Source organism: Homarus americanus, unplaced genomic scaffold (genome assembly GCF_018991925.1).
Source record: "Homarus americanus isolate GMGI-L3 unplaced genomic scaffold, GMGI_Hamer_2.0 scaffold30535, whole genome shotgun sequence".
Lineage (NCBI taxonomy): Eukaryota > Metazoa > Arthropoda > Malacostraca > Decapoda > Nephropidae > Homarus > Homarus americanus.
The window spans coordinates 993490-1009269 of NW_024732440.1; the positions used below are offsets into that span (position 1 = coordinate 993490).

A 15780-nucleotide genomic window follows, 5' to 3' on the forward strand; every position below is an offset into this window, starting at 1 on the left:
TTAAAATACATCAACATAAAGCTCTACATACTCAACACTCTCTTAGGGATCACCTGAAGATTAACTCCACCTTAATTCACATTAAGATAACCTTACCACACTAACACTAACTTCACCCCCCCCCCTCCCCCCCCGGTAGTGTTTGGGTGTTCAATCATCAGGTAAAATAAGCTGGGGGGCTAACGTTCATGTGATCCAAGAAAGGTATAATGTACAGTATAGTGCCAAGTACACAAAATCCATTAAAAGTCGTAAAAAATATTTTGATAAAATATTTATTACGGATAGAGCCTACTATTAATACAATTGTATTTACATGAACAATATATTATAATTATCTTGATGTAAATATGAGATGAGTTACGATTCGTTTATCCCTTGAGCTGAAATTATCAATGACATACAGTACTTGGCTCCTAATCAAATCATTAAGTGTTGCCACCGTTTCCTTTTATTAAAGTAGGCTCCTAATCAAATCATTAAGTGTTGCCACCGTTTCCTTTTATTAAAGTAGAGTCCTTTCATTAACTCGATATTTATTCCTTGAGTCAGTCTTGATGAGCTAAACATGTGAACAAATTCTTTCAACTGCAGCTGATGAAGGCATCTCTTCTCAGTTTGTACAGTATTGTATATTCAACTTGTATGATACAAGGTTTCATTAACAATAGGAAAGTGATGCACAATGGAATCGAGTTGGGCTAAAAAAAAAGGATAAATTATGATTAGTTGTATTGCTCGATGTAAGGAAATTATTAAAGAAAACAGAAGCATCCCAAAACTTAAAATTCATCCATTTCGTATCATTTAGGTCCTTGGCATACGATTTTTTTCTGGGGAATAGCCCACCCGGGCACAAGTCATCGACCCACAACAGGGCCTGGTGCGGGGGGGGGGGGTTGAGGAGGAGGATAAGTATCTCTATGATACTTTCGTATCCCGTTGGAACACTGATTGCGTACTGAAAACATTTAAAATTATGCCAATCACTCGAGTTCTCTCGTCTGTTCATACGATGCCCCTGGAGTAATTAAGAAAAAGGATTGATGTTAATGAACAAAAAATTCACAACATGGAGTCAAACACACTAAACAAAAATTATATGAAGCTGGGAACATGATTAGTTTTTTAAATTATGATGTATATATATATATATATATATATATATATATATATATATATATATATATATATATATATATATATATATATATATACACACTAGCAGAAACGCCGCTCATTCGCTAGGCCACGGTTCAGTCCCCAAAACTTCTTCTTCCATCAATAGTTCATTAACGGTGTATGTAAGTTCCACCGTGTTTTTCACTACAACGGTACAGCAAAGTATATTTTTTTAGCATTAAACTGTTATTATTTTCTTGTCTAATCATCACTACATATAACACCACCCATCATCACTACATATAACACCACCCATCATCACTACAGATCGGTAAAGTAGTTTCCGAGATTCTCGTGGGGGGACACAAACAAACAAAGACACATTCATTAATCAAATGAATACCCAAGTTATGTAAAAAGAAATATGAACAATACGACTACAGTATGCAAGTGACGAACAGGATAAAACCTGTCAAGGTCAGGGACATCCAGGCGCCGTCTCTCTTACTGGCTGAGTAGACGAGGCGACGAAAGCTACTTCACCCACCAATCAGTGGCACTCACTCCCGTGACCCACGTGAGACCAGCAGCTCCCCAAATCTACGACAATCAACTCATGAAGGTGAACAATTTACCTGCAATTTTCTCTTTACGTCACTTCAACACTCGTACATTTGTGATCGATCTATGACGACAAGTGGATTGATAGGCGGGAGGGAAATACAGGGTTGAGTAATTAAAAAAGTCAGCTGAACCCTGTGTTTCCTTCCATCCATGAAATCCACTCGCACATTTCTTCCAACTAGCTTGCTCAATACACCTAACCAAGACTACTGTATGTTCCCCCAAATTCATCGATAGACAAATTTACATCTCGATTCAGTTAAATTTAAATAACCCCAATGGCATTATCTCCTTTCATCCAGATAACATCTCCAACCAGTAGCAACCTTGTAAACTTATGGAATACACAGATGTAGTTTTCTTAGCCTACTCCATGTGCTGTCCGGCACAAACATTCATTACCGCCTGCCTGTGGGAACCTATTGCCAGAAATGTTGATTACAATACTGTACTAGTGTTTACTAGCCTATTTACAGCATCGTATATATCATAATACAGCCCCAGTACAAATTTGGCTGTCAATCCTTGTGCAGTAGCTGTTGTGTGAGAATTACAGGAAGTTTCGAGAATCTGGTAATACTGCACCGTATATTGATACCTACCAGTTGAAGCATAGGAACTGGAGGTAACTTATTTTCTTCCTCATCCTTATCTGTTTTTTTCTTTTTTCCTTTCTTTTTTTGACCATCACCTCTGGAATATAGTAATGCAAATTAAAATAGTGGCAAATGAAAATGACACGAAAAACATCAATGTCTTATCTACAGCCTCAGGTAACAGTGTCAGTACAACACAACTCACCTATCAATGGACTGCATGTCGATCTGTGTGTCATTAAATCCATTTTTTATCTGCACTTGCTGCCTCTTCTCATGTTTACCATTCAAGCTGGAATTCAAATTGAGATCGTCTGATGTTTTCTCTCCCATCACCTCCACTTTATGGTACCTGAAATGAAGACAAATGCTCAAGTTCTGACAAAAGCTTTGAAGATGTTGGCAACCCGCACGGTGTTGCATCAGTCAATACTATACCATATAAAACTGTTGAGTACTTCACCAGTCAAGACTGTTAAATGTAAACAGTTGCCACCAGTCAACCGCTGAATATTCTACAACTGACAAGTAAAGACTGTACAATATTTGTAAGCAACTGAGCACTTAGTTAAGACTGTAAACAAACCAGTTTTTCATATCTTAGGCTAATCCACCAGTCAAGTGCGTACAGTGTAAACCGTAGTTCCACCAATCAAGATATCACAATGTTCGTAAACCAGAGTATCTCAACAGTCAAAACTGTATAGTTATACGACGATTATTCCACCAGTTAGTATTATACATTGTACTGTAAACCAGAGTATTTTACAACAGTCAAGGCAGAACAAATTTAGTAAACCACCGAGTATTCCACCCCGCCACAACTGTACAATGTAAACCAGAGTACATTCCACGGATCAGCACTACATTGACCCTCCCACGATATTCTCGCTTCTGCTATAATGTTCACATTTTCCCAGAATCACATAAACCGCCAAATGATAAGTGTCACAATGGGTAATATAACAACAAAATGCGTGAATCTGAATGTAAATTACACCCCGCTAAGTTTCCTAATATACGGTAAATAAAACGACCAACTGATACATACTTACTAACTAGCGAAACGCAATTGTATATATATATATATATATATATATATATATATATATATATATATATATATATATATATATATATATATATATATGTATATTTCATGTAAATCACAATGAAAACGTGGATAAGATAAATCTTGATAAAATCACACGGAAAATGGAAACAACGGAGTACCTTGGCTTAAATATACAGGGTGACCTAAAACATGAGGTCAGGTCAAATGATGATGACATCCACTAATCCCACCAACACACACGTAGAGGTCATTCATTTTAGAGATATAGTCATCTTTGTTTAAGATCACTACTGTGTTGGCTTTATCTGCTTTAGTGACATGTAGATCCTTATTTTTCTTAAGGGCTTGGATTGCTTTGGTGAATCTTTCTGGACAGTTTGGAACACAAGGCTTGGACATAGATGCATACACAACACCTTTACACATGTTCACTTCTTCACTTGTCAAATTACTGAATTTCTCCAAATTGCAAAATGCTCTGGCTATGTCAACACTGTCGACTCCCTTGTTAGAACCATCAAAACTTAAACCATAGCCGAGGGCACACAAGGTATCATTGTCTAGTTGTTTCGAGGAGAGATTCACTACACAGTTGTTATTGGCATCCTTAGTCCAATCACTATTTCTAATAAGGAGTGCCAATTTGTGGTCTATCTTGGCTTGAAGATCAGAACGCTCACGTCTCAGGTTATCAAAACAGTAGTCCAACATGAACTTTTTCCAATAACTCGGTATGGTCATATTAAAAGCGCGCTTTTTTTGTCTTACAATACGGAAGGCTTCATCCACTTCAATTTTCTTTATTTCAAAATGTGTCTTAAGGATGATTTCTTGGAACTCATCAAAGGGGCGGTCAATGGGGAATATTATGCTCAAAAATTTGGTATGGCAATGGGTAATCCACTCTCACCTGTATTAAGCAACCTATATATGGAATTCTTTGAAAAGAAACTATTAAGTAATATTTTACCACCCTCAGCAGTCTGGTTTAGATATGTTGATGATATATTATGTCTCTGGCCATGTAATGAGGACCTAAAAGCTTTCCTGCCACAACTTAACAACTTAGCCCCCTCGATCAAATTCACTGTGGAATTAGAGCAAGACTGTAAATTGCCATTCCTAGACTGTCTGATACACAGAATAGGTAACACTTTTAAGTTCAGTATTTATAGAAAACCAACTAATGTGTGTTCATACATTCATTATTATTCTGCCCACCATAATAAAGTCAAACAGTCAGTATTTTCAACAATGTTTTTACGTGCCTTGAGAATTTGCAGTCCGGAATTCATCGATGAGGAATACAAATATATATATAATATTGGCTCAAACCTTAAATACCCTAGATCTTTCATAGACAAATGCTTAAACATTACTAAGAAAACTTTTTATAGAACTGACCCCAAGCCCACCCATGACCACAAGAATATCTTAATATTACCATTTCACAAAAATTTCTCACACATTCCTGCACAGCTAAAAACCTGGAACGTCAATGTGGCATTTAAAAACTCATGCACTGTTAAACAAATGTTAATCAAGAACTCCCCCAACAACACAATTGGTTGCATTTATAAAGTTCCTTGCAAGGAATGTAATATGTTTTACTTAGGCCAGACAGGTAAAGATCTTGCAACTAGAATTAAACAACACAAATACAGTGTTAGGACAGGCCAGGAATCCAATGCTCTGTTTGTTCATTTGAGGGATAACAAGCATTGCATTGACTGGGATAATGCCTCCTCAATATTACCATGTAATTCAATTGATAGTAGGAACATCATAGAATCTAGTCTTATTAAACATACCGAAGCATTCAACATGAATTTGAGTAACGGCATGTACAAGCTGGACAATTTTGTAATTAAGAAGATTTGTGATCAGGTGAGAAGGCCGGGTCACTTGACCATCTGACCTGACCACCAACCGTTGTGTGCTATTTAAAGATTAGTAGGGTCATTACCTAATACCTGACCATTGTGGACCTGGTCTCACCCTCCTCTGTATATATACACCTTGATTTGTATTACTCTCTCTAGTCTGTACTCACCCCTGAAGATGTGAATTACACGAAAGCGCTTGGGAACTTCGTGTTTTCTTCTTTCCTTGTGGTTATCAGCATATATATATACAGTATTTATATATATATATATATATATATATATATATATATATATATATATATATATATATATATATATATATATATATATATACCTTATGCTCCGTCAAGAACTGATGCTACCGTTGTGTGCCAATAAAAACAAGCTGTTATTGGTAATACCACAATCTCTTGTCTCAAATGTCTCAAGTGGATTACATGTTATGGAACGAAAACGGATAAGTACTTCCAAACCCACATTTAGATTTTAGAGGTGCTGAACCAATCATTTCTCCATTAATTTTCCATCAGGCTTAGTCACTAATTACCAAGTTGGTTCATAAGATTTGAAACTGTAACCACTTCTTTAATTACTATATTTTCTTATTTTATTATGTTTATTTTGTGACAACGTGCAGTGAAACGCAGTGCCATGAACACGTTACGTAACACTTGTGAGTGGGCTCCAGCCAGACCAGAAATTTCAAGACAATACAATATGTATATTCTGTCAGGAGACGCCTCATGCAATGTCTCCCAGTATTTTCACCACCTGTTATTTCATTCTTCATACACTCCTGATAAATTCACTCCCCGCAATAATTTGTCAGTAAAAAATTATGAACATTACAAAATACCTATTAAAAATTCTCAACATTTAAAAGTGACATTTATAAAGACGGATTAACATTAAATGCTATTTATTAAAAATAATAATAATAAAAGTAATATACTGTCATACACTTTACATAAGGGTTATACTGTATATATTACACCAAGCTCCATCATCATTTCCTAGTGCTATAATCTTCTATTTATTTAAAACCCGAGAAGTGTGCTTAAGAAATATCAACATACTCAGTAAATTTTCTATGTTCAGCATCTATGGAGCCTCATTACCCTCCACGAATAAATGCACACTAAGAGTACTATACTGGAGGCAAACAGTCAAATTGGTTGGTGCCATATTGGCCAGGGTCAGCTGTTGCCAGGTCCAGGTAGTAAGTACGCGGACATATCTGGTAAAGTTTACATCTGACGAACCAAGCTCCTCAAAGTGAGTTAAAAACGGAAAACATCTTATAAATATCCAGACGCACTGAAACACACAAAAATCTGCTTTTTCAGCTGTATGATAGAAATTAAGGAAACTCTTTTACCAATTACCAATTCAGATCAGTCACTCCTGTACTTGTCGAGTTTCCCAGTAGTCCGGGAACCACTTATGGCCTTGGACATGTGTTATCACCGGTTATCTTTAGGAGGGGATAGACATTTTATTGACGGTACACAACGCATGCAAGAAACCCTTATATTATTAATGCTGTTAACGTTTACTTTTAACATTATCACTACAATTATCGTTACCTTCATTGTCCAAGTACAAAGATTCTGTGGCACTTAATTCGAAGACACATTTGATAAACTCCTAAACTTGAAATAAATTACTCTGCAACCAGAGTTGAGAACACTGGAGTTGGCAGTACACATGAAAATGTTGTGATGACCAACATTTGGGGATGTCTGAAGTTTCTGCAAGATGTGTTTCCCAAAGCCTCTGCTCTCAGATTGACAACAAAGGATGACCCCAAGCTGCGCGCTCAATGAGCTGCAAGAAGCCGATCCAGCTATCACTTAGACCCAGATTCAAAGGCAAAATTCATACAATAGAAGTACCTGAATTTTTCGATCCCTAAAACTTCAGGAGTCACCCAGTTACCATCAAGATTATGGCCTCGATTTTCAGGGATGCAAAAGGGATTCTGCTGGTCAACTAGCACTCTACCAGCCACATAAAAGAATGATCACTGGTGACCAGCATGCAGGCATAATACAAAAACTGCACAACGTCATCTAGGAGATGATAGGTAATACTAACTAAAGTATATTCCTGCTCCATGACAATCTGCTGGTCCACAAATCGTGTCACACTGTCTATTCATGACTGGTTTCGAGCAATTCAGCCACCCCTGCCTGGCTACAAGCAACTTCAGGACGTCTTCTACAAGACTGGCATACTGAGTTTGAAGGACAAGAGAAATAAGTGTGTTGAAATCACAGGAGACTATATTGAAAAACAAAATACGAATTGCGATTCTATCTTCTTAATATATGCCCAGTTAGCCAAACTTTTTGATTACCCACAAGTGCGCCACCCACAAACAGTTGACCTCCAGGCGCGAACGAGCCACCCTTACGAATGGTACAATACTGAATATTCTTTTATAGGATTTTGAGATAATCCTCAGTATGGTTGCCAGGTATCTAGTATAATTATACGGGATTGTCCCTTATGTCACTGCTTTGTCCCGGTAAGGTGTGTCGGGACGCATCATTGTCCAGTATGTGTGTTAACAGCCCCGATATGGTCAATTTTGAATTTCGCGTGTTGTAAAGTTTACATCTTGGAAGATACTGACCGTGAACCAAAGCTCGAGGTGTATGGTTAGTGTACTGATCCATACACTGAGGACTGTTGGCTAACAGCAGCTACTTTTGCACCATGCATTAAACACTTTCAATAGTGAAGGGGTAATGAGGCTGATTTTGTTTACATACCATACAAAAATTACTGTAAGCAATACTGTATCCTCATGGGAAAGTATGTGGCAGGGGGTTTCATGAAACAGCCGAGCGTTTGATTTTTGAGAAACGTTGTGTTTCCACTGACAAGACCAGAGTCGGACTTTATCATGTCTGTGCTAGAAATAATAAGTAAATGAGAGTTTAACGAGAAGACTTTTCCCATCCTAATCCGTCTTAAGTAACTTTTAGTTAGGGATTTCAGTGTAGTAGTAAAATAACCTTAAGAGATACAGTTTATGATCAGGTATTTCCGGGCGGTCACACGTGGGTTCCTGTCAGTACCCTTGCAGAATTTTCGTGGGATTCCCGATGCCCACAGCTAAAACGACACGCAACTTTCACTGCAGCGAAAGCAATATTGATCTTATAGTACACTACAGTAGACTCTTATAAAGAGACGGTTCAGTCCAAGAAGGGTTAAATGTTATGATACTGTGGTGCACCAAGAAGCATCGTCATTTTCAGCTGTTTAGATGTGAAGCTCCGAACCATCTCTTGCGCATAAACAATTTAGACTTTTCGCCAAACATGTCGTCTGCACACTGCTGTCCTGCACCAAGACTGACAATGTTTCGTTTCAATAGCCCGATACTGAAGACTCGCCTTCTAACATGAGGAATATTGTATGTTGTTACTCCCTTAACCCACAAACTACAGATTAAAACCCTTAACAATGAAAATTGTGTTCTCATTCTGAGGACGAAATTTAGAATAATTTGAACAAGTGATATTTGAAATTTATGCCTTGTGGTATTTACTGTACCAATAAAGTTAACATATGTGGTCATTTTCCTGGAAGATTGCGAGCACAATACAGTAGGTGGTCGGCGGCAGCTTAGCTTAATTTCAAAATGCGTAATAGTAATGATAAGTATTTAGCCATATATCTAGGCCTTAACCAAAGAAACCCAAGATTGATTTGTGGATACTTATCGCCACGATGACCAGATTATTTCTTCTCTCGGTAATGTAATTTTAATATTTTTACTTTGGAAGATGTGCATTCCACCCCCTCCAAGTTTAGGAATATTATTACCGGATTAACCTTTCAGTGTGTGTTCAGTTCTCTCTACCTTTCACAATTTTAAACAGCTGATGAACTTAAGAGTTGAAATTTGGTAGGGAGGTGAGAGTGGCCCAAGGGATGGTCTTGCACTATTAACTCCAGTCCCGCCAAGGTGAGTGACTCATCAAGTATACATTATAAACATATAATAAGACTTATAAGAGTACCGTAATGTATAGCCCGATGGAGAACGTTGTGAGTTTAGTGTCGTCACCCCGATAAGGGTTTGGGTTCCTAAATGTCCGGTTTCTCTTCATGGATTTTTTTTACAAGTGAATTGTAAAAGTATTTTGCAAATATGAACACTCCCGAAGAGTACAAGTACTTCAAACTTAAATTTCACTGTTTAATCCACTACTTATGCGCTTTTAACAATAATCCATCAATGAACTATGATTTTAGCATGGGCGATGAATAATAGACTCTTAGATCTTCTAGGGAAAAAGAAAGGAGTATATAGAAAAGTTAAGAAAGGCGAAAATCACTTACTTGGTTACTATCAGAACCTAACAAGACAGGTAAAAACAGAAATTAGGAAAGCAAAGAGAAATTATGAAATCAAGGTAGCAAACGAATCGAAAAATAACCCCAAAGCTTTTTATCAACTGTATAAATCAAAGGTTAGAGATACAATAGGTCCCCTTAAAACTACGACAGGAGAAATGACTGATGATGAGTTAGAAATGTAGTACGTTAAATAGTCATTTTCGCTCCGTATTCACAATGAAAACCTAGCACAGTTTCCAGAAGTTCATAAGGTATATAACGACAGTATAGAAAATATGTTGATGAATATCAATATTACTAGTAACGATGTGCTTAAAGTAATTAACAAACTGAAGCCTCATAAATCGCCTGGTCCAGACGAGGTATATGCTAGAATATTAAAAGAATGTAGAGATGAGTTGAGTAATCCATTAGCAGTTTTATTTAATAAGTCATTAGAATCGGGCCTAGTGCCAGCTTGGAAACTTGCAAATGTAGTTCCGATTTTCAAAAGGGTGATAAATCAATAGCATCAAATTACCGTCCCATTAGTCTCACGTCAATCATAGGCAAGTTGCTAGAGTCAATTATTGCTACAAAATCAGAAGCCACCTTGAAACATTCAACTTAATTCATTCTTCTCAGCACGGGTTCACCCAGGGACGTTCTTGTCTCACAAATTTGCTTAGCTTTTTCTCAGAAGTATTTGAAGCGGTAGATAATGATAAGTCATATGATATAATTTATTTAGATTTCAGTAAAGCATCGATAGAGTCCTCATGAGAGATTGATAAGGAAGGTAGAAGCACATGGAATAGGTGGATCAGTATTAAAATGGATTAGGTCATGGTTAACTGGTAGGAAACAAAGAGTCAGCATAAATGGATTAAAGTCAGACTGGGTGCGGTCAAAAGCGGAGTTCCCAGGGATCTGTATTAGCCCTCTGCTGTTTGTTATATCATTAATGATCTTGATTTAGGCATAACTAGTAGGATTAGTAAATTTGCAGATGATACCAAAATGGGGAGAGTGATAAATTCAGACAGTGACTTTGAACACCTTCAAAGAGATCTAGATACCTTACATGAGTGGTCAGTAGACTGGCAAATGAATTTTAATACTGATAAATGCAAGGTACTACAGATAGGGAAGACGAATACAAACGTTAAGTATAAACTAGGTAACACGGAAATAGAAAACTCAGTTTGTGAAAAGATCTAGGTGTATTTGTTAGCAACGACTTGAAACCTAGAAAACAATGTATTAGCGTTCGCAACAAGGCAAACAGGATTCTTGGGTTCATATCTAGGTCTGTGAGTAACAGAACTGCTGACGTTATCTTGAAACTTTACCTAGCATTAGTGAGGCCACACATGGATTATGCGGTTCAGTTCTGGTGTCCTTATTATAGAATGGACATAGATTCTTTGGAGAGAGTACAAAGAAGAATGACAAAAATGATCCATAATATTAGAAACCTTCCATATGAAGAAAGACTGAAAAGCTTACATTCATTAGAGAGCGTAGAGTTAGGGAGATATGATAGAGGTGTACAAGTGGGTAAGTGGGATTAACAAGGGTAAAATGGAAGATGTTCTGAAGCTCAGTAATAACGAAATAACTAGAACAAATGGCTTTAAATTAGATAAATTCCGATTCAGAAAGGATATAGGCAAGCACTGGTTTGGTAATAGAGTTGTGGATATGTGGAATAGGCTACCGAGTGCTATAGTAGGATCGGGGACGCTAGGGAGCTTCAAGACGAAGTTGGATAGGCACATGGAAGTGCTGGGATGGGTGTGAAAGGGATCTGCCCTGTATGGGCCAGTCGGCCTCCTGCAGTATCCCACTTTCTTATGTTCTTATGATTACTAAGAATACTGAAAGAAAGCACGGCCATTTTTCGTTAACCACTCCTCGCCTTTTTTCACATGAACAATATATTTTTTTCGCTAGTTTTCTTGCCGTTTTAGATGATTCTGACATTTATCTTAGGAGCAAATCACATTTTTTTACTTAGGTTACGTTGGTTGGTTCCTTTGGTATAAGAATAGGTTAGGTTAGTTTAGGTTGGCTGATTGGTTCCTGTGGTATGAGAATAGGTTATTTTTGGTGTTTTCCTCAAATTTGACCAATTTTTTTATAAATTAGCAGTTTTGAAAAAAAAATGCATTTTAATTTTAACAGACACCGCTAATTTGCAAAAAAAATTGAGGTCAGATTTGAGTAAAACACACTAAAAATAATCTATTCTCATACCACAGGAACCAACCAACCAAGCCTAACTAAAAAAGAAAAGAAAAGAAAAGTGATTTACCCCGAAGATAAATGTCAGAATCATCTAAAACAGCAAGAAAACTATGGCAAGCTCTTTATAAAAAAATGGTGGACCTCTTCTAGTATTTTCCGATCACTGTTGTCTAATTCACTTATGATCATCGGCGTGTACTACTGCCTCAGTTCCTTACTACAGTATGTCACTTCCCAGCGTCATTCTACGCGCACTCCCAGGGTCGATGATCACAAGCAAGTCATGGTACATCTGTGCCCACTGTCTGTTTTCGTCATCTCGGATCAAGATAACCGCAAAAGCATTTATAACTTGTGTGGGGTAATTCTGAAAATCCCAAGATGAAATTTCAATAAAAAAAAAACATATGGTAGAGGCGCCACATACTTGCATCTCTGCATTAAAGGAAATATATTTGTGGAGATTCAGTAAAAAAAAAAAATAAATAAAATAAATAAATGAAAAAATAAATAAATCCAACAACTTGACCCAAGATTTCTTTTATTACAGTCACACGTGCAGGGAGAAGTTCTAGGTCCGGCTGACCCCTACCGTGAAATATTTCCCTTACACATTTGCCCTCACTTGGACGAGCTGCATATCCAAAGGGAGCGGGAAGAACACTGATAATAAAAGCGTGACACTAGAGGTCCTACATAATTGTGTATATAACAAATAAGAATTAAAACAAGAATATTTATGAAAAACTACAATGGGTACAATCGAATTAATTTCAAATGTTTTTCTTTAATAATACTTAAAGTTGGTCCACTCTTAACCCCACGCTGCGATACATAAGAACATAAGAAAATAAGGAGTCTGCAATAGGCCGGTTGGCCTGTGCATGGCAGCTCCTGTCGAGAGTTACTACCACTCTCTATCATCCATAAATCTATCTAGCCTCCTTTTGAAACTTTCCAGAGTTCCCGCACTTACTACAAAGTTGCTAAGCTTGTTCCACTCAACTACCCTATTTGTGAACCAGTTCCTTCCTATCTCCCTCCTAAACCTGAACTTATCCAACTTGAATCCGTTGCTCCGAGTCCTATCCTGCTCGGATATTATAAGAACTTTAACTATATCCCCTTTATTGATTCCTTTCACCCACTTAAATACTTCTATCATATCTCCCCGCACTCTTCGTCTTTCTAGGGAATGCAAGTTCAGTTTCTTTAGCCTATCCTGATATGGAAGGCTTCTAAGTCCCGGAATCATTTTTGTCATTCTTCGCTGCACCGACTCTAGTGAATTTATATCCATTCTATAATAGGGGCACCAGAACTGAACCGCATAATCGAGGTGCGGCCTAACTAGCGCAAGATATAGTTGCAATAAGACCTCTGCACTCTTGTTACTTACACTTCTAGATATAAAACCCAATACTCTGTTTGCCTTATTTCGAACATTAACGCACTGTTTTCTAGGCCGTAGGTCCGGGCTTACAAGTACCCCTACAGTAGTTCTCTTTCACAAGTCGACTTCTCTAGGTTGATGTTGTTAAGGCTGTATACATGTTAATAACCTTCCTTAGGCAGTGTTTATATCGTCCCCAGATGCCACCTAATAGCGCTTCTTCTTAACACTCCCGTAACCCACTTATCCACCAAAGCTGTAATGACCAACGGTACACCATCGTTCAGTAGGTTCAGTAGTACAGTACACGCTCCTCGCAGACCGTTCACCGCCAGCTTTGATGAGAGACCACACATCAGTTTTCTGCGATCACAATATTTTGACAAGTTGGGGATACTTAGAATACATCTCACTCTTTCATAACACCATGTCATTACCACCAACACTACAGCACTAACCGATGTGGAAATATAGGATGAGATCAGCTTAGTAACGGTAGTTGCCACTCGTCCAAGACACCGCAGCAAGCGTCCAACAAACACCCTCACTCCGCTAAGGCTGGCGCTCTACTGACACCGACACGACACCGCAGCGCTACAATGTAACAGTGAATCGGTGAACAGGGAGCACTGCTGACCCCCCGCCCCCCCCCCGTACAATATTATTTTATCAGTCATATCTCTCTCACTTAAAAGTATAGTTTACTACTCGCTCTCTTACGTGTTATCTAGAAACACTTGCCAAATAGTGTTATTAATGGTAGCATTTTCACCAACTTGCCCTGTTTTTTCATCTATGTGATTGATTCTTTTATTCCACACTTAAGATTTATTTTATGCATTCCGCAACAACAATTGGAGTGTTTATATAAGTTATCCGAGTGATAGAAACAGAAAACTTGGAAAGAATGGTGAGTGGTCAATGAAACGAGGGTGAGTGAGCGGCCACCTGTTGGGGATGGGTCGGCTTAACATTCTTGAGATTCACCGGAAGACTTCCTGCCTCGCATGTCCCAGCTTCAGTAACGCGTTAAAAAAAAATAAGCGATTAATATATTGTAAATTATTCAATGATGGCAATTAATGGTTGATAATGGGCGTTAACAGAACACTATATAATATGGAATGACATCACCTATACCTGCTGTTCTTGCTTCTGTTAATACTAATTATAATTATTACGTCGATTTAAAATAATCGTGCATTTGAAAAGTTCGACCTTTTAATTGCTGTAGCTCATATGCAAATTATCTTCATTTTATAACTCAGATCAACCTGTTAAAACAGTAACAGCGAGGCGTGCTTGTAGCGTCTGTGTGGACCTGTTCTACTTAACATAATTTTCGTGGGCCTTATGGTACTTTCACTACACATAACTATTAAAAATGTTTCCTCATACCGACTAGTGTAGTTTGTCTTAGGACTTCACGATTAAGACTAGTAAATGATGTTCTGGGGTCGTCACAAAGCCTTTAACAATATGTCGTGACCTACCGCCGCTTATCTAATAATCCAGGGTTTTGCTGGAGGAAGTTATTTCAGGCATAACAATTAAAAATGTTGGGAAATGTGCTGGGAGTATAAATACATATGAAATATATTTAATCCCCAAAGGCCATTGCTTCTTTTCAGATAAAATCATGAACACGTTTAAGAAAAAGTATTTTATGGTGGATGATTCAACCTTACCTCCCGGTGGGGTCTTGTGCGGGTGGCGGTGGTCTGATTAATTCACCAGTCATCGGTCAGTTGACCGGAGTGAAGGGCGGTTGTTGTCTACCACATAGTGAGTGACAATTGCTATATTGCACCTGTCTTCTCGTTTATATAAAAAAAACAGTGCTAAAGAAGTGATACAAACACATCCAGTGGTGGATCCAGGATGGGGGGTGGCACTCGAGGATCTCGCTGACAGTGACAGTAAAGTGACGCTGAACAATATAACAAAATTAACACTTTTGTATTAGTGTTTTATATCAACCTTTTATCACAAACCTTATATACTGTATGTATATATATATATATATATATATATATATATATATATATATATATATATATATATATATATATATATATATATATATATATATATATATATATATATATATATATATCATTAGGAAATTGAAAGCAGACCGCTGAAACACACGTAACTGCACAAACATAACAGCAACAAACTAACGGGACAGTATACATCACTCATAAGCCAATACAACCACAACCTTGGTAACAACACCATCTGCCGCCAGTTCTTTGCACGCCTCCTTTACCACCCACCCAGGGGGTCTGTCCCATAAAGGCTTGTATTGTATATACGGAGAAGATTACTTCTAATTCAGTTGTGTCGAAAAACATGTGAACAGTGCAAGTCCATCTCTATAATACTTGATATACTGCATGGATGGAATATTTACCAGAAGCTGTTGAACAGGCCTGAAGTAAACTTAACATGAATGAAATCAGTACGTTATTGCAC

General features: G+C 37.6%; 1 protein-coding gene across 1 annotated transcript in view; it reads right to left on the reverse strand.

Moving 5' to 3' along the window:
• LOC121868738 (ATP-dependent translocase ABCB1-like) overlaps positions 1 to 13904 on the reverse strand; it is a 42099-nt gene extending 28195 nt beyond the window's left edge. Inside the window, exons 1-3 of the mRNA XM_042369611.1 lie at positions 13761 to 13904; positions 2548 to 2694; positions 2349 to 2439 (exon numbers count right to left, since the gene is read on the reverse strand). Of these exons, the coding sequence (XP_042225545.1) occupies positions 2349 to 2439; positions 2548 to 2675 (219 nt within the window). The 5' untranslated portion in view covers positions 2676 to 2694; positions 13761 to 13904. The remainder of the gene's footprint in view (positions 1 to 2348; positions 2440 to 2547; positions 2695 to 13760) is intronic.
• Positions 13905 to 15780: the final 1876 nt, after the last annotated feature.